A 27,541-nucleotide genomic window follows, 5' to 3' on the forward strand; every position below is an offset into this window, starting at 1 on the left:
GGGCACATGAAATTTGGTGGGTATGTAGCCCTACTAGACTTTTACGGAAAATTTTCGTTTGGTCCCCAGGGGCCACTCCCCCTCTGCGCTGTGCCCCCCGAAACCCCAAAAATGCAGTTTTTCCTAAATAACTACCTGAACCGTGGCACCGAGGATGAAGAAATGTTTATGGTATGTTGGTCTCAAGGGCCCACATCAACCTAGCCCATAATCACTCATTTGTGATTTGCACCCCCCCGGTAAAAAATGAAAATGCAATATCATTCTGCTTTAATCGCCCCTCTCTTCAGTAAAGACGTTCAGAACTGCACCAAATTTTATGTGTATGATTAACCTGACATTCTCTGGGGGTATGCCAAGTTTCATAGAATTTCATCCATGGGGGGGTCTAAAAAATTAAGTTATGTGTACATTTAGTGACTGTACACTCATTGGCCTGTAGATGGTGGTGCACACATATACACATGCACACACACACACACAGGCACCCACATACTATCGGTATTAGAACTGCCGATACATAATTACAAATTCAGTAGGATTAAAAGAAAGGCAAAATAAATATTCATCATCATCATCATGGCTGCATTTCCAGTATTGGCGATAAGTAGTCGTTTGGCCACTAGATGGCGCATCGTTGCAGTGAGACGTAATTTTGTTGGAAGTTAATCTAAAGTGGGTTGGAAAGACACTACACTCTAAAAAATGCTGGGTTGAAAACAACCCAAACTGGGTTGTTTTCAACCCAGCCGCTGAGTAAAATGTGGTCCAACACAGCATTGGGTTATCTTAACCAAGCAAATTGGGTTACTAAATTTAACCCAACAACTGGGTTGAAATTTAACCAATATGTTGGGTTATGTTGACACAACTGTTTAGTTAAAGTTACTTAATGTTTGGGTTATGTAACCAAATCCCCCAAAACTACTGGTTGATTTTTAAAATACTCTGCTTGTACAAACTTTTAATAACTCAAGGTTTGTATTTACTTACTTGAAAGTCACACCTTCTGTTAACAGCTTTAGGCCTGATATAAACAGTCTATATTAAATGGCCTTCAAAAGCCATGCAATGAAATAAAACAGTTCGACACAATTATTTATTTGATAATTTTCTTTATTTTTGAATAGATAGCCTAGTATAAAATGCATGTGATACTTCCATGAAGACAGGCAGATTCCAAAGTCCGTTTTGGGGGTCAGCCCTGTCAATCAAACAAAAAAAGAGTGCATTTTAATCACTGTTGTTAGCCTAACGTTACAGAACTTTATATCAAGACTTGCATGAACCATTACCAGTGAATGATATTGACAGACATAAAAATCCACCAGGAGACAAATTATTAGTGCAACACACTCGGAAACCATGACCACCTAATATTATGGAGTAGTTTTAAACATAATACCAGTAATAGCCTACAAACGTGCGTTTATGTCAGATGAGCTTGATAACAACATTACCATTAGCTGCTAGCCTAACATTAGGCTGACAAACATAAGTTCAGCAGTGCTAACGTTAGCTAGCTAATGTTAACACATTATTCAATTAGTGAATCCAAGTTAATGTTACCACCAAGAACCACCCAGTAAGTTACATGGCTATAATATGAGGCTACCCTGAATGATTTAATACGATGTTGTTTGGCATGATTATTATCGTAAGTTACGTGTTGTGAAGAGACTACTTCGACTGTGAGGGCTAGTTGACAAACGTTAACCACGAAGCATATTTAATTAGCATAACGTTTCCAAGTCTGCTAACGTTACCTACCAGCTGCTGGTATGCTAATTGCAGTTCGTTGTAAAAGTTCGTTTTGTTTCTGTTCAGCAGTTCCTACCCAGTGAATACAGAACTATGTTTTTATGAGTCTGTATTTGTGTAGATTTAACATTAACAGTAGCTAATATTAGTGGAATGACACCTGCTAACCTGCTTGAAGCTGAACGAAATGGCAGGCAGAATATTCCTTGATATCACGAAGGGTATGTCTCTGGGTGGACTTTTAAAATCCGTCTGGATAAAAATAAATAAATAAATAAATAAATAAAAGCAGATACATACCTCCCGAAATCACCTGATTTCCATTGCATGTTGACAGCTGCTGGACTTGACGGTTGAAAGAATATGCCTGCCTGCCTGCCGATTTTTTTTTTTCTCAACCTTCAAATAACTATGCAGCTGTGTTGAAGTCACCCTGGTGCTGGGTAGTGTACTCCACGTCAAGTGGGGGACAGGAGGGAGCACAGCCCTAAACTATCAACCCAGCAGTGATAAACTATCAACCCAGCAAGCTGGGTTACAGAAATGACCCAATATGAGTAAAAACAACCATACAAAATGACCCAACAGCCTCAACCCAGCGTTTGGGTTGAAAAAATAACCCAGCATTTTTTAGAGTGTACGCTTCCTACAAGGACAAGACTGTAGGCTACAGTAGTTTACCGCAGAGAACGTCTAAGGGTAGGATGATTTCTGCATGACATGTAATTCCCATTTCCTCTTGAAGCCGAAATAAATCTGAGAATGTTTATCGGACATGCTTGTTTTTTACTGCAGGTAGGCTACGTTAAAGGAATTATCCGGAGTAAAATGCACTTTAGATCGATTTCCGGATGATTGGGGGTACATACGTTGAGTTGACATCAAAATTATGTCATTCGGATGTGTTTTGAGAAAGTTCGATTATTTCCGGAAATGTCCGTAGGAGTCTTATTGCTGTGTAACACGCTCTGGAAATTCACAATTTCGTCGCCGTTTAAAAAAAAAAAAAAACATAGCCCAGTCCATACAACTTCATTTCAATTTCGAAAGAAATACTGGACTATGTTTTTTTTTTTTTTTTTTTTAAAACGGCGACGAAATTGTGAATTTCCAGAGCGTGTTACAACACACTCAGCAATAAGACTCCTACGGACTTTCCCCTCAAGGTGGCGGCAAAGATGGCAAAATTTCCGGAAAGGTACTGGCTTGATGAAATTCATTCTGGACTCTCTATTCGACCACATAAAGACCTCGGGATACTTCGGTTTGGCTTTAGGGACCCTCTACTCACTACCACGTAAGTGTTATGTTGTTTGGAACTGTAGAAGAGGTACAAAAATAGCGTTTTGTAGCGGCGCAATTGAAATGCCCGCGCTCACTTCCAGGCTACGAGTTGTGACTGAAAACGGTACAATCGAACTTTCTCAAAACACATCCGAATGACATAATTTTGATGTCAACTCAACGTATGTACCCCCAATCATCCGGAAATCGATCTGAAGTGCATTTTACTCAGGATAATTCCTTTAATCCTATCAATAGCAGAACGTAGGTAAAATAATGTTACCGTTAGCATGGTTGAGTGATGGAGGCCAATTTGATTATTGATGTATTTGTAGAAAACCATAAATGCCTTTATAGGCTACCAAGCAAATCGATAACAGCACTAATTGTATCTTTCGACTGTCATCTCATTTGCTTATGACCATACCCAGTCAACACACCCATGTGGGGCCCATATGGGTTGGACATGGGCTGGTGAGTGGGCCCCATGTGGGCTGCCCAGCTGGGTCCCAGTTAATTTTGTCCGGGGGTTTCATGGTGGCCCCATGTGGGCTAGCCCAGATGGGCTGAAGGTGGGCTTCACATGGGCCCTAGCTAAAATCCACATGGGTAACCCAGGTTTCTCCCATCTGGGGCCCACACACTGGGCCCCATGTGGGCTGCCCAGCTGGGTCCCAGTTAATTTTGTCCGGGGGTTCCATGGTGGGCCCATGTGGGCAAGCCCAGATGGGCTGAAGGTGGGCTTCACATGGGTCCTATAGCTAAAAATCCACATGGCCAACCCAGGTTTCTGGGCTGATTATGGGTTCCTGCTATTCTGGGTAAAATTCCTTTTGTGTTCATATGTTTGTTACACAGCCAATCCAGGTCTGTTGAACCCACATTATAAGGCTTTTTCAATACAGGCATAACAATGTATGTAAAAATACTTGACAGATGTTCACTTTAGCTCAGTTACCAATGATAGACTTCATTTATGGTTATTTGCTATTTAACTCATCACATTTATGATCATCATTTTGTGAGAAAACAAGTAAATTCAATTATAAAAAGGTAAATAGAAACAAGTTTTCTTTTATCATTATTGGTGCTTATTTCTTAGAACTTAATCAGAACAGGTGAAAGTGCTTTAATGTAAGTTTTTTAACTTTGTGTGGGGATAGCAGATGCAGAAAGCCAATGAGTTTGAGTGAGAAGAAATAATAAATAGCATAATTTTCTTTTTAGCAAACATTGAAAGTGGGTCCCACAGACCCAAACACCTTACACGTGTTAAAAAAGCTATAATAATAAAGAGACTAGTAATATAATTCAATACCTTTTTATTTATGTAAAATTAAGAAAACATGTCCCCCCCCCACGGTCCCTAGCACCAATGAGCCACTTGGAGACCGCCTTCTCGTTCTCGGCATCTTTACGGGTGATTTGGCTGGTCATGCCGTTTTTCTTTAAACTTCCTGCAAGAAACAAATATAACGGTCACTTACTTCATACTGTATTGTCTAACACAACTCTCAGCCTGGACTGCAACTATGTTAAGAAAAGCGCTATATAAATGAAGATTATTAGAACTACACACATACTCTTGAACACACAAGTTAGGCAACTGAGAGACGTGCAAACACACTGCCCAGCCAGGACAACAAAAATGGACCTGTTTATAACATTAGGGTATTGTGACATCTTTCTAGTATCAGTACATAGGGCTGGGACACCCTATAAATAAATTAAAACAGCCAGTTAAGCTTTAGACAGCCGCAGGAACTTCAAAGATCACTAGACCAAATACTTCAGACATGAAAGCAGTTTATCAACAAGGCTATCGCGATTTTAGAACTGTTACATTCATGGCGTTTACAACTGTTACAACAGTAGGGTACCGCACATTTTAATGGCTGCGTCAGGTTGTAACAAAGGTAGGTCCTAGGCTAGCCTAGGCCTATATGTCGCTGTTAAGTTTAATTCTGAGATTCTGATACGTTTTCAACCCGGAATTGTGCAAATGTCATAGTTGAAAACGTATCAGAAGTTCAGAAATAATCACGATTAAGCAGTCAGCTTAAGACCTCACGTGACCACGGTATTGCAGTAATGCGGTTACCTTCCCAGCCCTATCAGTATAACATTATCCACATGCACACCTACCTCATACAGTTGTAAGGCCTTGAACTCTCTTCCCGTTTTGGCCCACAAAGTTGTACTGCCTGGATAGGCCATGGTCTAGGAGGAAGGTTATCATCCTTCTTGTGGCCTCGTCAACAGTTGTCCCCCCTATGTCAGTCACAGCTGCAACCTGAGGGGGAACAAAGACAATACAAAGCAAAGTTATCTATATTGCTCACTGGAGTAAACCACCCAACATGAACATCCAGAAGCATGGGTGTGAGCACACTGAGGAACTTTGAGATCAAGTTCACTGCCCAATAAAATTGAGTTGCACCACCCTAGACTTAACATACATACCAGTTTGGACATGAAGTTTGGATTTGCCAGTTTTCCTTCCATGACTTCCACATCCCTAACGGTCTTTAGGGGGAAACCCTCTGGGGTAGAAGAGACGGTAATGCCAATGTTGCCATGCTTTCAGCCCTACATTAAATTAAGCAAAATTGCTCATTTATTGCAAAAGCAATACATCTTCAATTCATTTATCATACTTCAAACCGTGTGTGCTATGATAATAGCCTTTATTTAAACTGACAATGAAAATCTGAAATAATTCTCACAATTTATTTCTGTGACACTAAATGAAGATCAGATCACAATTTGTGACCAATTTATGCAGAAAACCAAATAATTCCAAGGGGTTCACAAACTTTCACATTTTGGCTGTATGCATTCTCTCTACAATTAAAGGCCTATTCACACCAAGAACGATAACAAATCATTAATATGAATGACGACGTTCACACATAAACTATAACGTTAACGACATGAAGAACGATAGTGAGAAACGTAATTTCGATCTCTTTGTATGTCTGGAACATGTAAAGAAATTGACAATAAAGCTGACTTTGACTTTGACATTGGGGATCACTTTCAGAGCGATTTTGAGAACAATAAAAAGATAATAGCCAATCAGAAGAACCCATCGAATTTTAGGCGTCACATTCATTAACACAAGGACAGACTTTGGCTATCGTTGTTCAGTGTGAACGCTTTTATCTTTAACGTTATGGTTATCGTTCTTGGTGTGAATGTAATTGAAGTATGCAGCTCTCCATTTTGAAAACCATCCGCCAAAAACACCTCATAACTGTGTTGAGGTGAATTGCTCTCCACTGTATTTAAATATCTAGAACTATTCTGACGTCGTGAAAACGGTTGTCAGCAATAAACAAGCCATTAAGTAGCCTAGTGATACCTAGGTTAACGTTACAGTCCAATACAATCGCTAACATTACCGAACGCAGAATAACACCAGGACAAGGATGAGGGCAGCATCACAGCAGCAACGGTCATAGAAAGGCATTCGTAAAAAAAGAGACACATTTACTGAACGCTTGCCATAACGTTAATGGTTGTGGTTTGATATTACATCTGACAGGATGCTATCTTGCAATCAAATCTAATTCTTTAAATCACATGGACGAAATTACATGTTTAAATCATTCATTTTTTGGGCTGGCGTGCGTCGACATAATTGATTAACTTTATTAACGTTAATGTTAGGCTAGATTCTACCTGCGTCGGAATCAAAAAAACATTGCCGCCTAAAATGTTTCGGCCAGCAGCTAACCAGCTAACATTGGCTAGTAAATAAATCAAACAAATAATATCTTCCAAAACATTTTAGTTGTTGAATCAGCAAAAAACTTCTAAACAGCCTGAAAATGCTAACTTAGTTACTCCTGCCAAAGGCTTCAAATTCCTTTGAGAAGTCAAAGACTAGCTTCTAGAGCTAACGTTAAGGTTAGCTAGTGCTTTCTACAAGTCAGCTATTCAAAATAATCTTTAATATCGAATAAGCACTTTCAACATCAATATCGGAAACGAGGGTCATTGAGCTCACCGGTTAAAATGGTTAAAATTAAGTTAGAGTAGGATGGCATGACGTTAACGTTAGCCTAGCTAAATAGGATTTTCGCCTTGTTAGCTGTAGAACTAGAACGTTATGCCAACTGTCACTCCCTCCAACTTGCCAAGTGTTTGGTTCACTTATGCCATGATATTTTTCTACAGAATGTAGATTCTAATGCTAGCATTTTTCAGTTATTAGGCCTATCTATACAAGGACTGTAGTTGTTCTTACCTTTTGCGAGATGAAAGCAGCCTCTTCCAGTACGTCCAAGTAGGTAATCGTGGAGATTTGAGAAGAACAAAACCAGTCACAGCCTAACCTTTTTTTCTGTCACGTTTCAACTTTTCCAACGGCTCTTGGGGAGGAGTTTCTTTGCGCAGGCGCTTACCACTAGAATCTAGAACTTGGGTGCAAAATCAAAAACTATTAAGTTTTTTAACGAAGTAAACTAAGTTTAACTAAGTAAAAAAAAGCTAAACAGATTGTAAAGCCACATTAAAATGGTTTAATGCTCATTACGGAATACTAACACATTGCCCTAATAGATTTTTAAATAGCCTATATATTGTTAATTTTATATAACTGCAGTAACCAGCATGTCATATCAACATACTTTATCATGTTTTTTTAATATATATATATATATTATTGTGGCCCTGTTGTGACCCATGTAGTGCCCATGTTTAGTTTTAGCATGGTGGATTTTATCTGGGTTGCCCATGTGGGCCCCAACATCAAAGCCCACTCTAAGCCCATGCCCAGCTGAAACCCAACTAACCCAAGTAAGGCCCATGTGGGCCCCACATGGACGTGTTTGCTGGGTAACTACTAACAGGAGCTAAGTGAGTTAGCCACAACACGTTCGCTACGTGATGGTTTTTTAATGGAAAATATACAGGCTACCTGAAAGATAACCTGTCTATGATGCATTCTTAACACCGGGCTGGGACATTTTTGCTCAAGGTCTCAAAAAGCATGAGTCAACGTTCATTCCCAAACACCCATATAGGCTACTTCAATCCTCTATTTTCAAAGGTGATTCAAGTAAGGAAGAGCATGGCTCAAAGTAAAGTAACTGAAACTACATAAATTCGTCAAAGTGAATAATTTGTGTCAACTCGCCGCAATGTAGATTTATTAACGCACCCGTGATGATCTACTACATCTCCATTTAAACCAGATGTTTTAGAGCGCACGTTGAGATGTATTCAGGGCAGGGCTGTACCTACACATATTTGTTGCACGTGCTACAAAAATCATTCTTTGCGATGGATGATTTAGTACCAACGTTACACCGGTCAGATACAGTTTTGCCTATGGCTATTCCGTGAGACTGAGGCGCTTTTTGTTTGTTCGAAGTGCGTGTTTAGGGTGTGAGATGGGTAGGTGTGAGAGGGGAGTCGATGTGCTTTGATTCCAGCTTGGTAGTTGTAGTCTATGCGATTAAAAAACACGTGTGTGTGAAGTATCCAAACAATGATAACGCTTTCATTATGGCTGCTTTAGCCACAGACCTTGAGCTACTGTACAGTGGGTTGGGTTCCATTTAGAAGTGTCCACTTCATTCGCCCTTTCCGTGATTCACACAGCGAAATGTATTACTACTGATATGCAAAACTATTAACTTTTCGCCAAGAGGTGGTAGCTTGATACTGTAAGGTGTAAGCCATTGGTTCCCAAGGAGATTTTATTTGGGTCGCCAGCATAGCCTAGTGACAATTTGTGTTGTGTAATAGGCCTAGCATAGGGCCTACCTTATATAGCTTATAGTTTGTTAACAGTCACGGTTTTGTCATAACTCCCTCTATGCATTTTTGCATTTAGAATAGCTCTAAAACCGGGGGGCGAACACGTTGCAGGGGGGACGCCAGTGCGTGGATATCTCAATCGCAAATTAAAAGATTGCGTCAAAAGATTGAGCTTAACCATGGACCTCATAGTTGCAAAATGCAAGGGAACATGAATCAGCATATTATTTGCACAAACAATAACGGACAGTAGCTCTTCAACTTTGCCCGTTAAAATGTGTATGAACAGTCTCGCAACGCATTTCATGAAGGCCCTTTTGGACATGTCAGTTATTTGCACCACTGGGTAAAACAGCATTTTGTTTTAGACTACTGGTATTTAATTTGTGCATTGACAATAAAGCTGAATATCATTTGAACTAGATGACTAAACTTATGCATATGTAGAAGAAGAAACATTCACAAAAATCTATGACATGACCTCTCTTCTTGATAGCGGTTGAAAACTGCATGGAACTGACAGGGATTGTTTTGTTTAATAATAAATAAATAAATACATTATGCTGCTACCTTCTGCTTTTCCCAAATACAATGTAGCCTACAGGTGTACCTTTCATCAGTCCAGTTGCAATGGATGGACTGTGATGAACCGCCCTACTTGTGATTGCTTAGAGATTTTAAAGGTTTTATAACAATGCTACAAATTTTTTGGCCCAGAAACAAATCTATTCACCTTTGCAGCGCCAGTAGGCTACTTTGTGTGCGGAATGTCCAAACAAGCATACAAGCATAAGTTTCAAGAGTGGGGGATGGAATAGAAGATGGAGACAAATTCATTAATATGATTTATTTTCGCGGAATGGATGTACAGGACTGAGCGGCGGTCATATGTTGTACCGCTATGCGGTACATCTAGTTTTATTGATTATAGCATAGTCATGAAAGCTAGAGTTGAAGGCAGTTTGCGGGCGGGCCGCAGGTAAAATTCAAAGGGCCGCATCCGGCCCACAGGCCGCTAGTTGAATAGCCCTGGCCTACAAGCTGTGAATGAATGTGATGACACAGACACAAGCCACCCAGAGAAACCGATATCTGTGATAAATAAGAGATCTCCCTGATGCCACTGCACAGTTCAGGTTACTTTGGATCCCGGTGCTTTGCAGTTTATACACAGTCTCACACCAGAGGTTAGGATCATTTACTTTCTCTAATACTTCTGTGACTTTAAACTTCTCATATGGAGGAATAAGCACCTCATTCTCACCTGGAATGGTAGAGAAGTCTTTTATTGCAACACCTTGGTCTGAGTTGATCTCAAAACAAGATTTAGTTCCAAATCCCTGTGCTGTCTTTTTCTCAGTAGAAGAGGATGCAAATTGGCCAAATCGAATCTCATGGTTCACAACCTTTTTAAGAAAACTGACATTTGTACCACGGAATGTTGTTTTGCTGTTCTTTTGTTCTCTCTTAAGAGCCTGAACAGCCTCTGTTAGGAAAAACTGGAGGGAGTACCATTTAAATGTCCGGGATTTGTACTCTTCTTTACCATCACGACCTGCTTCGTTAAACACCTTGTATATTTGTGTTTTATTGCTGTCACTGTACACAAAAAGGGCAATGCACTGATTAATTGTCAAACCATGTCCTGGGTTGCCACATGAATCATTTGCCCTTTTCCAAGCTTCACCGAACTCTTGATTGTTAAGTTCTTTTTGAAGAAATGTATTCTTGACCAAGTTTGTCATGTTCTCGGCACAACCCTTATATTGATCATCGACAGAATTCGGTTTCATATCGAGATGATACTCCTTCCCTTTGACCCCTGTTCTTTCATCCTGTAGCAACAAGACAGAGAGACCTCATATCAGAAAAAATAAGACAGCAAGCATAATAATATGGTGTTTATATAGCCCAGGATAAGTTGGACAAAAGCACCTGCCAAATACCATAAATATAAACAATATTTTGTTTATGAGAAGATGGCGATGTGCTCAAGTCTGTGCCAAACTATGCCAATGGATCTTTACCTGTTCAAGGGCAAGTCCAGCTGCGAAGATAAGAATCAGTGCAGGAGAGGCCATCATCGCCATAACGTATAAATCCTCACCTAGCAGTAAAGACAATAAAATACTCAATATTAAATATGAAACATTATAATGCAGTAAAATGTTATTACATTTTTTTTAAAAGTCTATTATTTAGTTATCATGACAATGAAAAAACACAGTATTCCTGCCTTTAATATCATATCACTGTTACTCTAGAAGCATTTTCAAAATACATCAGCATTTATGACAAATGGCACCTTTAAAGGCGCAATCAGCGATTGTATGCGATTTCAAGGCCATGACATTTTTTTCACGTTTGGCAATCATCTCTTCACGATCTGCTAGCTGTCCAATCTGTGAGTACACAGTAAAAATACAGTGTACCTGGCTATGGCCCTGACGTCCTTACACTCACAACAGACATATAGAATGTCACCTCACACAGTCACTGCTACCCGCTGTGGTTAAGTACTCTCTTATAGAAGAACCCACTGTGGTTAAGTACTCTTATAGAAGAACCCACTGTGGTTCAGTAGCCTGTGAGAGGACGGTGCTAAACATGTTCCCATTTAGTCCAGTTCTAGTCACGTATGCGGGTTAGTTCTCCTGATTACAAAAGAAACTGCACAACAGCAATGTGGTTGAGAGATAAATGCTAGTGTGCATATACAGTAACAGCATGACTTGATACAAGCTATGCATATAGAGCTATGTGTTGGGTGTGGAGGACAAGCTATGCATATAGAGCTATGTGTTGGGTGTGGAGGACAAGCTATGCATATAGAGCTATGTGTTGGGTGTGGAGGACAAGCTATGCGTATAGAGCTATGTGTTGGGTGTGGAGGACAAGCTATGCGTATAGAGCTATGTGTTGGGTGTGGAGGACAAGCTATGCGTATAGAGCTATGTGTTTGGGTGTGGAGGACAAGCTATGCGTATAGAGCTATGTGTTGGGTGTGGAGGACAAGCTATGCGTATAGAGCTATGTGTTGGGTGTGGAGGACAAGCTATGCGTATAGAGCTATGTGTTTGGGTGTGGAGGACAAGCTATGCGTATAGAGCTATGTGTTTGGGTGTGGAGGACAAGCTATGCGTATAGAGCTATGTGTTGGGTGTGGAGGACAAGCTATGCGTATAGAGCTATGTGTTTGGGTGTGGAGGACAAGCTATGCGTATAGAGCTATGTGTTTGGGTGTGGAGGACAAGCTATGCGTATAGAGCTATGTGTTTGGGTGTGGAGGACAAGCTATGCGTATAGAGCTATGTGTTGAGTGTGGAGGACAAGCTATGCGTATAGAGCTATGTGTTGAGTGTGGAGGACAAGCTATGCCTATAGAGCTATGTGTTTGGGTGTGGAGGACAAGCTATGCATATAGAGCTATGTGTTGGGTGTGGAGGAGAAATGGTCATTAAACAAAAAGGTCTTGAGATGTACTATGCAAGCACAGAGTGAAGTGCTTTTAGCCTGAAACTAGGCCTTGTTCTGTTCTTGATGACAGGAAGACTGAAGACTGCTGTGGTTGGGGCTCGTCTGGTCAGCTGGTCACGTATAACTTCCACCTAAACCACGTTCATCCTGCTCATGCACTTTCATATTGACATCACAACATCATTAAGGGATCTTTAAGTAAGTAAGTAAGCATAATCACTAGTCATTAGAGTAGTCATTTCTCATTGCTCATTGAATCAGATTAGACCGTTAGCATCTCTCTATAAGATAACGGTCTAATCTGATTCAATGAGCTGGAGCTAAAAGTGTTACTGTCAGTCTCAGAGAACTGGAACTGGCTGGATGAACTGAGGAAAGATAAAACTCAATTGTTTAACTCAAGGGGACGTGGAAAACGAGTGTATTTCCCCAAATGGTGGAATATCCCTTTAAATAAGCAAAAACACCCCATGTCAAACAGTGTTTGGGGTAGCCTATAGGCCTGTATAAACTGACGTCAACGGCAAAGCATTCTCTTTGGGGAATTATTTGCTATGGTATGGCATGGCCATGGTATTTAAATATACTGTAGATATGGTCAACATAGGCTGAAAGTTATGTTTAACGTCCCATCTCCCAAAAATCGGCGAAGTTTTATTTATTAATCTCTAAAGTAATGAGTCAAAATCATGAACAACTTCAGGCTGCGCTCTCCACCATCTAGCCTGGCCCAGCTAGATGGTGTACTCCCCCCGGTGCTCGTGGTTCAGTCCAACCACAAGCGCAAAAAAGGAAAGTTAGAAAATTTGTGCCCAAATGAAAATCAAAGTAAGCATCAATAAACCATTAACTGTGCCGTCCTAAAGAATGGATGACAGATTTTTAAGCCTATATTTATAGCCGTCTTATTTGCTATTGTGGAACTATTTTTTAGGACACCTCACAACCGCGTATAAACTTCCGCTCAATATTTGAACCTGAAGCATAGACGGTGGCGCAGTAATATCAATGTACAATGAGTCTTCCAACAGAAATCAATGGGATTTTACAAAATGCCAAATAAAACACGACAGAAACTGTATTTCGCTATGCTACTTGTTTTGGAACATCAACGAACACCACTAACCACTCGGTGAGTTGCATAATATAATATAATATAAATATAATATAATATAATATAATATAATATAATATAATATAATATAATATAATATAATATAATACAATATAATATGCAATTGTTTGCAAGGAACAGCTCTGTTGGTTCCCTTGTGTTGAGATCTTTTGATTGTTGTAGCTGACCCACAGCAGTGCTAACTGATGCAATTGACATTGGTCTATGCCAGTGTTTTTCAACCACTGTGCCGGGGCACACTAGTGTGCCGTGAGAGATCATCAGGTGTGCCGCAGAAAATTACCCAAATGTCACTCACTGGTCCAGAAAAGCAACTGTTGCATCAAAGAATTTATAGCCACATGCTCTCATTGATTGTATGATTGCACTATTTGTGGTATGCAGGCATTGTACAATGGGGGCCCCATATATTCACAGAATCATCACATATACAGTTCATAACAACAATTAAATTAGATATAGTCACATACAAATCAAACAGAGGGTGCTTGTTTTATTGAGCAGGTCTTGCATAGAAGACATAATAAGGCCATATCTGTGTATTATTTGAAATTTTAGGCTATGGTATGTTTATTTTTTCTTCACACAGGATGTTAGTGTGCCGTGGGACATTTTAAGTGTCAAAAGTGTGCCGTGGCACAAAAAAAGGTTGAAAAACACTGGTCTATGCAACTGCAGTCCCAAAGCTAACGTTAGTTGAGTAGGCTGCCAGGCTGCATTAACAGTTAAATGTTGAGTAGCCTATTCTTAAGAAGCAAACGGAAATAACGAACATGTTTTTTTTTTTTTTACTAATTGAGCGATGTTTTGTTTTTTAAATGTTGTATTTGTATTTGTGCTATACTGTATTTGTGGTTCCTGTGGGACTAATTAGCCCAAGGCTAACTCTGGTGCAATGCATCAAATGGTTACATTTATGTTTTAATTGCACACTGTCCCTTACAAATTGAAATTGAAACACAAAATTGATATACAGGCCGAATCTCAGTACAAATATCAAGCAAGAGGCTACAAGAAACTGTCTGGCGGGCCTAACTGGCCTTACTGTTTTTCTCAGTCGCTTTGGTGCATTTATTGAATCTTCCTTAACATTTGCACAACAGTTAGTGCATTTCCCAAAACAATTAGAGCAAGCTGCACTGCATAGTGGATTACCTGCAACAGTGTGTATCTTGCTCAAAATGCTTATTTATGCCTCAAAAGCAAATATTTATACCAATGAAACTCTCAGTGCAATCAACATGACAAGTCCTGATGCCATTGTTTATGTCAAGATGATTTGGTCTTGTTGTCAATTATCTGACAGTTTACTCTGTTAGTATTTTCTGATGAACAATGCGCAAGGCAGCACGATGTATAGGCAACATAAATGACATATGGCACCTTTAAGATGTATAGGCAACATAAATGACATATGGCGCTTTTAAGATGTATAGGCAACATAAATGACATATGGCACCTTTAAGATTGTGTGAACGTCTGGTGGAACTTTAGTAAAACTGTAAATACCAGCGACAACTCCAAACCTACATTTTTGCCTTGGCTGCTCTGTGCTCTGCATTTTTAAAAATTAATTTGAAAAAATGTACAGTATAGGGAACATAAATTGCATCTTTATATAGGGAACATAAATTGCACCTTTAATTAAAACACAAAAACAACAACAAAAAAAACAAACGTTAATGCCTTTTCTAAGGACCAGGAGATATGACTTACCTTTTCCTTGGTACAGAAATAGATGTTATATGATCTTTGTTAAAAAGTGAAGGCTACTGTTCCTGTGTACTGGCTCTCAGTGTGACAAGCTGCTGCATGATGACTGTGTCACTACTGATATACTAACACACACCACAGACATGCAGCACGTCACCTCACACAGTCGCTGCTGCTACAAGTCTCGCTGTGGTTAAGTACTCTCTGTCAGCAGACCCTGCGAGAAGATGGTGTTAAACATGTTTGGTCACGTACACAAGGTAGCTCTCCTTATTACAAAAATGAACTGCACAACAGCAATGCGATTGTGAGATAAAAGCTACTGTGCATATCACAACAAGACTTGTTTTGTGATGAACTTATTCAGTAGATGACTATATTTTTGCAACTGCATAAAACTAGGGATAAGCCTCAGATTATGGTTATGCAAGCACAGTGCAGAGTGAAAATGCTATGAAACTGAATGCTATGAAATGAAACTACAAGAGGCCTTGTTCTGTTCTTGATGACAGGAAGACTGAAGACTGCAGTGGTTGGGGCTAGTGTGGTTGGGGCTGGTGAGAAGCCCTTGTGCAGCTGGTCACGTACAACTTCCACCTAAACCACTTTCATCCTGCTCATGCACTTTCATATTGACATCACAACATCATTAAGGGATCTTGAAGTAACTAAAGCATAGTCACTATGTAGTGACTTTAGTACTCAGACGGAGGATTTAGGTGCATATTGATATGATTTTGCTCCATTTATCCTGTCATTAACTAGTCATACTAGGGGTTTAGTGACCTTAGTAGTCATTAACTAGTCACACTAGGGGTGGAGTGACCTTAGTAGTCATTAACTAGTCATACTAGGGGTTTAGTGACCTTGTAGTCATTAACTAGTCATACTAGGGTGGAGTGACCTTAACCTTAGTAGTCATTAACTAGTCATACTAGGGGTGGAGGGACCTTAGTACTCATTAACTAGTCATACTAGGGGTGTAGTGACCTTAGTAGTCCTTAACTAGTCATACTAAGGGTTTAGTGACCTTAGTAGTCCTTAACTAGTCTAGGGGTGTGGCCGCACCCCCCGGAACTCCACTTCAACCGACAGATAGGCTAGGCCCGACACTTCTGCTTTTTCTCTGGTGGTAGTGGAGCTGACCAGACATCTGAGGCTTCAGGCGTTACCAATTTATCATCCATTGCGTCTGGCCTCTGAAAAAACTTTTAAGGCTAGTCTGCCTGGGCCTGGCCATGTTTGAACCGTCTCACTCATTTGTTCATTGTTTAACGGATGTTTTATGCGTGTGATTCCTATTTGAAATGCAGCATATGCATGTGGTTTAATAACTTTCAAACGGTAGCGCCTGTTCCTTTAAAACATAGCCAAAGGACATATTCTTGCTTTAGGGTAGGCCTACGTTTTAGGCTTATTCTAAAATTCAGATTGTGTTAGGGGTACAGGATTATTAGCCAATTTCAAATGGACAATTTGACCGGAGAGATTTCATTTTGTCGGACATTTAATTTTTTTTTTCCCGGCTAATGTCCGGCAATTACCAGACAATGGAAACCCTGATATATATACAGTATATATCAATGCAGAAAGTTGTTCCTGAACAGAGGCAGAATCAAAGAAGTGTGTAGAAGGGTTTTTAAAAAAGAAAACTAATACATTTATTTGAGCTTTTTAATGGCAAGTTAGCAGTTCAACATGTATTATGTCTGCACAGCCTTACCAAATTGTAGGTTAATATATCAAACAATTAGACTCATATCCTGCCCATTCGTCATACATATAAAATCACTATAAAATGTCACTCCTTTATACGGTTTCATTGTATATATAATTTGCTTTTAAACATTCACAAAATAGAAGGCTTGCCACGCGGGCACAGACGTGTCCCAGGTCTAGCGGTACTGATCCACAGCTTGAGGAAGACGAGGGAGAGTTCTGTCCCCTGTGCTGCCCGGATGGGAACGGACTCTGGTTCTGATGTGGTCGTGATCCTGATCCGGGGCCCGATCAGTGACAGCCACCGTAATTTGGGCCAAATCCGGGCTCGATCAGGGCCGTATATATGAAACGGATATCCCATATATATAACGGCTATCCCGTATATGAAACAGATATCCCATGTATGAAACGGCTATCCCGTTGAGAGAAAGTGGAATAGAACATTACCATCACCGTATATGAGACGGATATCCCATACTGTATATGAAACGGATATCCCGTATATGAACCATATCTAGGGGCCAGATGAAGACCAGATCAGAGCCGGACTGGAGTGGGGACGAGAGAGTCGGTTTCCACCAGGCTGAATGTTAATGATTGTGTTCTTGCCCCATCAGAAAATAAAAATAAGACACTTTTCTGTCAGAAAAAAGACTAAATAAATAAAGGTTAGATCCTCCTGCCTGCAACAGCCACAAGCCACACCCACACAGGCCCCGCCGCACCGTTGTCACGGAGACGGGACTCACTGTTGTTCTGTCACTCTTCATGATACATTCTCTAGCATCCAAAAAAAAGTAAACATACAAAAATATCACAATCTGAGACCAAGAGGAAGAACAGAGGGGGAGAGAGAGAGAGAGAGAGAGACGGGGGAGGGGGACAAAAAATGTGGGAGGTACAGATTTGGAATACTGCAATACAAAGGGCCACTGTTTGCGACCTGCATTTGGCCTGGTCCTTGCCAAATGCGGTCAAGATCCAGGCTAACTGTGATCAAGATCCAGGCTAACTGCGGTCAAGATCCAGGCTAACTGTGATCAAGATCCAGACTAACTGTGGTCAAGATTCAGGCTAACTGTGGTCAAGATCCAGGCTAACTGTGATCAAGATCCAGGCTAACTGTGGGTCAGCTCAGTTGTATGTGAAATGTTAACTCAGTTTAATAGAGTTGCCAACTGGCTCATTAAACTGGCTTTGTGTTTTCCTATTTTCTATGAATGGGTTAATACTCTCCCATATAAAAGAATATAAAAATATTCTCCCCTCTATTCCTAAATCAGGCTGTGATTTAGCCCTTGCATATTATAGTGTGTCTGACTTTAGACAGGTTTTGGTATGAAGAAAAAGGGATTGGGATAGGGGGGTGGGGAGTGAGGGTTGGGATCATGGATCGGTCCATTACAAGGCAAAACGGGAGAGTCCAGGGGATTGTTTTAAGGCACGGTGACATGGAAGGGGCTGCCAGGCACCATCTCGTCCCCCCACTTGACGATGAGAATGTAGTCGCCCTTCTCCTTGACGGTGTAGGTGACGTTGTACATCCTGTTCCCCATGTGCTTGACGTAGACCTCCTCACAGGGCGTCTTGGGACCGTGCACCCCGACCATCAGCATGTTCGTTCCTGAGGAACACATAACACAGCCTGGGGGTTAGGTGTGTGTGTGTGTGCTAAGGGTCTAGTGTGTGTGTGTGTGTGTGTGTGTGTGTGTGTGTGTGTGTGTATTGTAACGTGACTAATCTGAATAAAGGTTAGCCACATTTACAGCGAAATTATCACATAAATCAAACACAAACACGTTTTATAAATTTTAAATCATATATTGTGATAGTTTAAATGAAACCAAAATATTAATGTACACAACTTAAATAATAAATTATTTAAATGTTCACAGAATAATCCACTTAACAATCATTCCCCCAATACAATAAAGAGATGTATTTAAACAAAAAGAGAAAGTCTGAAGGAGTGTGATGGTAACCACTCTCTCCGATAGAGCTTCCGAGTCTGGTAATTAGTGCTCTCTTCCCGCAGGTTTGGCCAAGCAGCCTTTTATCATCAGATGACTGTGTGACGTTCACATCGCAATTATGTTAAACAAACTCGGTTGGATAAGCCTACTGAATACGTGATGAATATACAGGTTAAACATATTTGTGTTCTGTATCTGAATCTGTAGCAGTCCGCTGCAGTGACACATGAGTGTGTAGGGCTTGTGCATGACCAATTTCAAAACATCAATGCAGTATGTACAGGGACGGACTGGGACAAAAAAACGGCCCTGGCATATTTGGCCCAAGCGGCCCTCAAATCGGTTGGGCACACCTAATTAAATACAAAATCCTTGCATTACCCTTAAATGTGCATATTTACAACTAAGTGTCGTGGAGCACTGAAAATGAACAAATGTAGGCCTCATTGGCTATTGTGGTGGAAAAAACTCACACCTACCCGTTCAATTCAAGACCAAATTAGCACTCTGGTAAACTTCAATCCAAGGAAACACGCTGAGACGAAAGTAGCTGTTGAACTGTCAATATTCACAATACAACAGCCTGACTAAGTCTAAGCCAATGCAACACTGAGCAGTAGAGTGAATGTATATTCTGCAGAATATTTGACCCAATTTAAATCTGTGCAAAATCTGAGGCTGGAGCAGCTGTGACAAAGGGGTCAAAGGTCCTCCTATTGCCTATATGCAAACCAATAAGGGATATGACATCAGTGCACCTAATAAAGCGTTTTTGGGAAACTTTTCTATCCTCAGATAACCTTTTGTCCTCTTACTTTTCTTACTTTTCTTGTTATATACACGTGACACGCCAATAACTGTCTGCAACTGCCATATTCTTCAGCTGGCAGACTGCAATCAGTAAAATAAAGAGGTGACTGACAGACTGAGGTTAGTAAAAAGAGTTATGAAGAATAAATAACTGATGGACAGGCTAACGTTTCTCTGACCGCAAACACTTGCTGTGTTCAGATGGCCCTTCTCTACAGAGAGTACAATCTTGACCTTTTGTCCTCTGTGTAGCCTACACTATCACTCTGACTGATCAGAGGTAGCCATGGAGCACATGATCTCTATTCAAGTAGGCTATACAAGCAATTATGAAAGAAGAATTTATGCTTGAATTCAAAGTATCATTACAAATTATTCAATAAGCTACATTTAAACTATACAATGCTCAATTGAAACAGTTACCAAAATATTACTGAAGCCTATGTGAAAGCTAAATCAGCTTTTTACCACCTCAAAAACATTGCCAAACTTAATGTCAAAACATGATCTAGAAAAACTTATTCATGCATTCATCTCCAGCAGGATTGATTACTGCAATGGGCTTTTCACAGGCCTTCCTAAAAAGACTATCAAACAGCTTCAGATGATACAAAATGCAGCGGCTAGGGTTCTCACAAAAACTAAAAGAATTGACCACATTACTCCAAGTCCCTGTATTGGCTTCCAGTAAGTCACAGAATTGACTTTAAAGCGCTTCTGCTTGTTTATAAATCACTAAATGGAACGGGACCAAATTACCTAGCAGAAATGCTTCAGCAGTACACACCTTCCAGACCTTTCAGGTCTCAGGAGAAATACTTGTTAGTAAAACCTACTGTTACAACTAAACATGGTGAAGCAGCGTTTAGTTGCTATGCAGTTCAGCTCTGGAACCAACTTTCAGATGAGATCAAAGTTGCCCCAACTGTAGCCAATTTCAAATCTAGACTTAAGACCAAACTTTTCTCAGATGCTTTCTGCTAACTGATCAAATGTTCATTGCTCAGTTCACAGAGCACTCTTTGGGTGAGTACTATTGTTCCTTGTAGTACTATTGCTGTCCTTAGTTGGGCAAAGGGGGATTCTGTGACGTAGTTGTCCTGTCATTCTAACAGAATAGACAGATCGGGCATAGTCAGAGTGTAACAGCTCGTTCTTTACAGTTCAAGAGTTACAGCTTTACCGGGTTTCTCTGAAACTGAGTGTTAACTATTTGGGAAAGTCATCTGTTACTTTGAGACAGGTTTAAGGCAATAATATGTACCTACATACACACCATGGCCGTGGCCCACTGGTTAGCACTCTGGACTTGTAACCGGAGGGTTGCCGGTTCGAGCCCCGACCAGTGGGCCGCGGCTGAAGTGCCCTTGAGCAAGGCACCTAACCCCTCACTGCTCCCCGAGCGCCGCCGTTGTAGCAGGCAGCTCACTGTGCCGGGATTAGTGTGTGCTTCACCTCACTGTGTGTACACTGTGTGCTGTTTGTGTTTCACTAATTCACCGATTGGGTTACGGGATCAAAAAAGTATATATACTTATACCACGCACAGACACACACACAGACATATCCTACCTGCTTTGCTGCAGTCCACAGTGAAGGTGTTCTTCTGTCCGATGAAGGCCTTGGAGAGGCCGGCCCCTCTGGAGACCACCTTACTGGCATCAGAGGAGAACTTGGGCAGGGAACTGAAGGCTCCGGACATGGCAGAGGACTTAGTAACCGTTTCCACGAGAACAGAGGAGGTCTCATGGAGACTGTGTCCTCCAGACAGGCGAGGACCTTCAGAAAGGAAGAGAGGAGAGGAAAGGGAGAGTGAGAGAGAGCAAGACAGAGAGAGGGATAGAGAGAAAAAGAAGGAGAGAGACAGTGAAAGAAAATATTGGTTAGAATGTCTCTGTATCTAAATTCACTCTCATTCGGTACCATACCTGTGTCCTTGGCCTTGAGACAGGTATTAGACATTAATAAGTCACCTTTATGTCCTTGAGACAGGTATTAGACATTAATAAGTCACTTGTGACTTTAGCTTTGGGAGAGGTATAAAACAATATGTCACCTGTGACTTTCGCATTTGAGACAGGTATAACACAATACTAATTCACCTGTGACTTTGGCTTTGAGACAGGTATAACACAATCATAAATCACCTGTGACTTTGCCATTTGAGACAGGTATGACACAATCATAAATCACCTGTAACTTTGGCATTTGAGACAGGTATAACACAATACTAATTCACCTGTGACTTTAGCTTTGAGACAGGTATATTACAATCATAAATCACCTGTACAGGTATAACACAATCATAAATCACCTGTACAGGTATAATACAATCATAAATCACCTGTACAGGTATAACACAATCATAAATCACCTGTAGAGGTATAACACAATAGTAACTCACCTGTGACTTTGGCCTTGAAGGGGCTCCCCACGATATGCTGAGGTCCCCCGTACTTGATGGAGATGAGGTAGCTGCCAGGGGCCATGGGCGTGTAGATGACCTTGTAGCCCTCCGGGCACTCCTGACAGTCCATCTTCACCTTGGACGGCCCGTCGATGGTCACTGAGAGTGCGCCCGCGCCCGCGTTACACGTGTTCACTATGAACTCAGAGGGCACGCCTGGGGTAAGACGGAAAGGACAGACAGGGGATTAGGTCAGTTAGGAGGTCATGGACATACACATTCGCAGACACACACACACACACACACACACACACACACACACACACACACACACACAAACACACCTTGTTGTTTTGAAATAATTATTTGATATTGAATCAGATTCACCATTTTGATAAAGTTAGTGTGTGCAGAGAAAGTATTTTGTGTCTTGAAATGTATACCTAGCATTTAATGAGCAAAATATGGTTTTGAGCAGCTGAGGTGTTTTATGTATAGGTAAACAGGTGTTAACAATCGTAAAAAACACTGTAACTAAGGAACATAGAACATAGAACAGAGTTCTAGTTCTAGATCATTTATGTGTGTGGAGGGGGGAAGAAAAGGGCAGGGTGCACAAACCTGTAGTTCCACCCTCCAGGCCCGGTCCGAATGCGGACACCATTCCTGGGTCTCCGGCCTGTCCTGGTTCCCCAACGCGGATCTTGAAGGGACTGCCAGGAATGTGGCTCCCGTTGAAGCGGACGTCAATGGAGTGGACGCCGTTCTCTCGAGGGATGAAGCGGATCGCATGCTTGTCTGACAAACAAAATCAGGAAAAGACTGAGTGAATGCCTGTGTGTGTGTGTGTGTGTGTGTGTGTGTGCGCACATTAGTTTGTTTCGGGTATGTGTGTGTGTGTGTGTGTGTGTTTGTGTATATATGTGCTCATTTGTTTACAGATATTATTATTATTATTATTATTATAACCTTTATTTATCCAGGTTAGTCTCATTGAGATATAAAATCTCTTTTTCAAGAGAGACCTGGCCAAGATAGCAGAACAAATAGTTACACATCACAATCACAAAACAAACACAAAAGAGGCAAAGACAACTCAAGTGCATTCCAGATGAAATAAAAGTGCCATTAATTAAAACATTTGCACTTGATGGACTCATGTTCTATGGCTTTAACACCTTTAAAATCATTTAAGGAAGTTAGACACTGTAGTGTGAGTGTTTTCTGTAGTTCATTCCAAGCAGAAGGTGCAGCAAACATGAAAGCCTTCGGTAACGCTTTAGAATAACATGTGCTTATTAGGTATTAACAGTGCATAATAAGCAGTTAACAATTCATTACTAACAGTTAGTTAACTGTTGTTATCCTTTAATAACATTAACTAACTGTTAACATGCAGCTTGTAAGTGTTAATAAGCAGCCTTATAAGTTACTTACAAGCATATTTGTTAACAGTTGTAAGTGTTAACAAGCAGCTTGTTAATGCTTGTTAATGGTGTATAAGACAAAGAGGTGGATAACTAATACGCTTATAAGACCTTTCTTACCTATTTGTAGTACATTTTGCAGCCCCCCAATCTAAAGCGAGGACCATGTAGCCTATAGTTCCACAAGCCCAACCTCCTATCTCTCTATATACTGTATCTATCTATCTAGCTTGGTTTAGCTGTGAGAAATGCACCTTCAAAATTGTTGCAGTGAGCAGGAATCGAACCCCGGTCTCCCACGTCAAAGAGTGCATTGCTACTTGTTGAGCTACACTATTGTTCCTAATATGCTGATGAATGTTCATTTTGATTCTATATTCCGATGTTCTATATCATACTAGCTATGCTTTTTACAAATATGTTTCTGATGGAAAAGTGGTGTTTAATTTCCTTAATATTTGTTCAGTGAACGCATAAAACAGTTTGTCAGTTTGTCAGCAGTCTAAAGATATGCCAGCTTTGTATATAGTTTGGTTACCTAGCAACCGAGGCTTAAAGACGATAACTGGGTGCATTCAAAGCTCTGGTTCAAAGTTGCAAACACAGGCGAACGTTCGTGATCGATTTGAAACATGTTTCAGTTTGCCTTGAACAGAGGCGAACATTCGCGGTCTGTTTCTGCATTAATTAAACACCACTTTTCCATCAGAAACATATTTGTAAAAAGCATAGCTAGTGTGATATAGCACTTCGGAATATAGAATCAACATAAACAATTTCATCAGCTGTATAAGAAAAGTAGTGTAGCTCAAGAAGTAGCGATGCACTCTCTGATGCAGGAGACCGGGGTTCGATTCCTGCTCACAGCAACAATTTTGAAGGTGTATTTCTCACAGCTAAACCAAGCTAGATGGAGAGATACAGTATATAGAGAGATAGAAGGTTGGGCTTGTGGAACTATAGACTACATGGTCCTCGCTTTAGATTGGGGGGCTGCAAAATTTACTACAAATAGGTAAGAAAGGTCTTATAAGCGTATTAGTTATCCACCTCTTAGTCTTATACACCATTAACAAGCATTAACAAGCTGCTTGTTAACACTTACAACTATGCTTGTAACTACTTACAAATATGCTTGTAAGTAACTTATAAGGCTGCTTATTAACACTTACAAGCTGCATGTTAACAGTTAGTTAATGTTATTTAAGGATAACAACAGTTAACTAACTGTTAGTAATGAATTGTTAACTGCTTATTATGCACTGTTAATACCTAATAAGCACATGTTATTCTAAAGCGTTACCAAGCCTTCTTGAACAACTCTGTCCGGGCTTGAGGTACATTCAATAAAATTGTGTTCTGAGACCTTAAGGCATAAGTACTCTGTGTAAAAGAAAGAAATTCAGATATGTAACATGGAAGCCTGCCTATAATGCCCTTATATATAAAGATATAGAGGTGAGTAAGTCGGCGATTTGACAGAGAGGGCAAATTCACTGTGGATTAAAGTGTACAGTGATGAGTGAGGGGTCTGCCATTTGAAATTAACCTTAAAGCTCCATGATACACAGCATCCAACATCTGAAGACACTTTGATGGGGCATTCATGTACAACAGATCACCATAATCAATAATAGGAAGAAATGTGGCATCGACTAGCCTTTTTCTGGCAGAAAAAGTTAAACAAGAAAAAACCTAGCTTCAATTTCAACTTTTTCACTAAGTTCTGTATGAAGCTTAAAAGAAAGGTGGTAATCAATTAAAAATCCTAAGTATTTATAAGATGAAACTATCTTAATTGTTTTACCCTGATTGGTAACAATATTCAGGTCTAACTCATTCTTCCTTGAGTTTGAAAAGACCATTACTTTGGTCTTCTCAGCATTAAGCACAAGCTTTAATTGATAAAGCTGTGCTTGCACTCTGTGAAAAGCAGAGCAGTTTGCAAATGCTCAAATGCCTTCCTTATGGTAGCAGCACAACAATAAATAACAGTGTCGTCTGCATAAAAATGAAAAAAATGCATGTTGTACATTCTCCCCCAGACAGTTTATATAAATAGAGAGAGATAGAGAGAGTATCTGTGTGTGTGTGTGTGTGTTTGTTTAGGGTGTGTGTGTTTGTTTGTTTAAGATGTACTCTATTAAGTGTGTGTTTATTTGTTTAGAAAGAGAGAGAGAAAGAGAGATAGAGAGAGAGTGTGTGTGTGTGTGTGTCCACACCATTGTCCAGCTCTGTGATGTAGCATTCCTCCACGGCTCCGGAGGGTGTGTGCACTTTAGCGTCGATCACGCCACACGCCCCGTTCAGCTGCACGGCGAAGGAGGCCTCCTGGTTGACCTTCAACCCCATCTCCTGGAGCAGACAGGAGGAGGAGCAGAGAGGCAGAGAGAGAAGATTCAGTTCAGTTCAGTTCAGAGAACTTTATTTATCCCCAAGGGGCAATTTAACCAGTCGTATACAGTAGTAAGAAACTAAATATATATAGATGTTTAAAATGCTGTAGAACAATACACAGCTCTGAAAAAAATGAAGAGCCCACGTCACATTTGTCTGATGTCATCCTATGATTGCTGCGTGACATTCAAATGAGTTGACGGTCATATTCAAATTTGCAGTGGCCTCTTAATTTTGAAAATGACTGTCAACTATTCAAAGTTATAAAGTGCCCCATGCTTGTTATCACTAATACATACACCAGATACACACACAGACAGCTTCAGTGAGAGAGAGAGCTCCATGTGATAGGGCTCATCTAAGGTTCATCTCCCCATGGGAGAGGCCGAGGAGGAGAGAGTCTCGTCTTAGAGTGGCTAAGTTAAACCAAGCCCCTGTGTGAGATCTCTGTTCCGAGCTCTCATATCTAAACAGGTCATCTTACTACTCTCTCTCTCTCTCTCTCTCTCTCTCTCTCACACACACACACACACACAAACACACAAATCTATACCTCTCTGGCCTCTCAGTCACTCAGACAGACAGACAGACAGGATTACTCCCAGGGAGAGCCCAATTAAGGAGGACTACAGCTGGGCTTTGGCTGGAAGACACACACACACACACACACACACACACACACGCACACACACACTCACACTCACACATAGTCACAGACACACACACACACTCCTTTGTTCACACATATACTGTACACTCACACACACATACAGTATACACACACTCTTCTTTACTCATGCAAACACACACAACTGCAGACACACATCACAATTTTAATCTATCTTTCACTAGTTTTTCATTTCTGATTTATGTGTGTGTGTGTGTGTGTGAGTAAATCTACGTTGGCAGCCAGCAAGTCTACAAATCAACACTCACCTGCAGACTCGTGACCGTAAGGCGACGGGCATCATCGGACAGTGTTGCTACGGGAACGATGAAGGGACTATCGGGGATGTGTTCATCGTTGAACTTAATGGACACCTCGTAGTCACCTAAGCAATAAATAAAAATAAACAAACATTGACACATATTAAACATACAATTTATCATGTTTATTCACATTCTCTAATACAACACATTTATTAGATCTGTTTCTCAATTTGTCACAAATCGTGAGGCATTTAACATTCAGAGTGTAAGTGCTCTGGCACATGACTTTAATCTAAGGTGAATCACACAGCTTTATGATGCTTGGTCCATGAATAAACGTTTATAAAATTATTTATGTCCCTTGAATAAAAGTTTACGTAATTATATATGGTTCATAAATAAAGACACGTCTACCATCAGAGGAAATAGAGTTTTCACAGGCGGTTCATTGTACAAGTATAAACTCAGTAACTGGATGTGTCCTCACCAGGCTCCTGTACGACGTAGGACACGCCACAGGACCCATCCTTCCTGTCCTCGAAGGAGATCTCCGCCTTGCTGGGCCCCTCCACGGCGATGGACAGCCCCCCGGCGCCCGCCTCGCGAGTCCAGATGCTGAACTCCGCTGCAGAGGACACAAACAGCGGTCACCTACTGGCCTCTAGTGGCGACCAGAGGACATGCAGCCAGACTCATCATAGAGACTTGTCTTGTGTAAATATGGGAGGTCTAATGG

The 27,541-nt window shown here is 40.7% G+C and overlaps 2 protein-coding genes and 1 long non-coding RNA gene across 13 annotated transcripts in view; all 3 read right to left on the bottom strand.

Moving 5' to 3' along the window:
• Window positions 1-4,404: 4,404 nt before the first annotated feature.
• Window positions 4,405-8,512, bottom strand: LOC143136680 (uncharacterized). The gene is made up of 3 exons (XR_012989398.1): window positions 5,509-8,512; window positions 5,191-5,338; window positions 4,405-4,502 (listed from the first exon to the last, which is right to left on the bottom strand). It is a non-coding gene; the product is annotated as an uncharacterized LOC143136680 (long non-coding RNA).
• A 1,134-nt stretch (window positions 8,513-9,646) lies between these two features.
• On the bottom strand, window positions 9,647-15,246 carry LOC143136681 (erythroblast NAD(P)(+)--arginine ADP-ribosyltransferase-like). The gene is made up of 3 exons (XM_076297393.1): window positions 15,143-15,246; window positions 10,842-10,921; window positions 9,647-10,649 (listed from the first exon to the last, which is right to left on the bottom strand). The coding sequence occupies exons 2-3, from the start codon at window positions 10,902-10,904 to the stop codon at window positions 9,849-9,851; spliced, it is 864 nt and encodes a 287-aa protein (XP_076153508.1). The 5' UTR covers window positions 10,905-10,921; window positions 15,143-15,246; the 3' UTR covers window positions 9,647-9,848.
• A 1,469-nt stretch (window positions 15,247-16,715) lies between these two features.
• Window positions 16,716-27,541, bottom strand: part of flncb (filamin C, gamma b (actin binding protein 280)) — a 113,552-nt gene continuing 102,726 nt past the window's right edge. For 7 of the 11 annotated variants that reach the window (XM_076296892.1, XM_076296891.1, XM_076296886.1 and 4 more), the window contains 7 exons: window positions 27,293-27,430; window positions 26,812-26,927; window positions 25,701-25,833; window positions 22,673-22,849; window positions 22,049-22,267; window positions 21,217-21,423; window positions 16,717-18,485 (listed from right to left, as the gene is read on the bottom strand). In XM_076296892.1, the coding sequence (XP_076153007.1) occupies window positions 18,298-18,485; window positions 21,217-21,423; window positions 22,049-22,267; window positions 22,673-22,849; window positions 25,701-25,833; window positions 26,812-26,927; window positions 27,293-27,430 (1,178 nt within the window). In that variant the 3' untranslated portion in view covers window positions 16,717-18,297. Of the gene's footprint in view, window positions 18,486-21,216; window positions 21,424-22,048; window positions 22,268-22,672; window positions 22,850-25,700; window positions 25,834-26,811; window positions 26,928-27,292; window positions 27,431-27,541 lie in introns of all 11 variants that reach the window. The other 4 variants (XM_076296885.1, XM_076296887.1, XM_076296890.1 and 1 more) reach the window with 2 other exon arrangements.

This window comes from Alosa pseudoharengus, unplaced genomic scaffold, assembly GCF_046254945.1.
Source record: "Alosa pseudoharengus isolate Yale_2024_CS ecotype anadromous, Long Island Sound unplaced genomic scaffold, YU_APseudo_1.1 YU_APseudo_1.1_scf_20, whole genome shotgun sequence".
Taxonomy (NCBI): domain Eukaryota; kingdom Metazoa; phylum Chordata; class Actinopteri; order Clupeiformes; family Clupeidae; genus Alosa; species Alosa pseudoharengus.

Coding starts and splice junctions, on each gene's coding strand:
- LOC143136681 (XM_076297393.1), bottom strand. CDS start 10,904: ATGGCGATGATGGCCTCTCCTGCACTGATTCTTATCTTCGCAGCTGGA. Junction 10,650..10,841: donor CTGGACTTGCCCTTGAACAG/GTAAAGATCCAT, acceptor TTGTTGCTACAG/GATGAAAGAACAGGGGTCAA.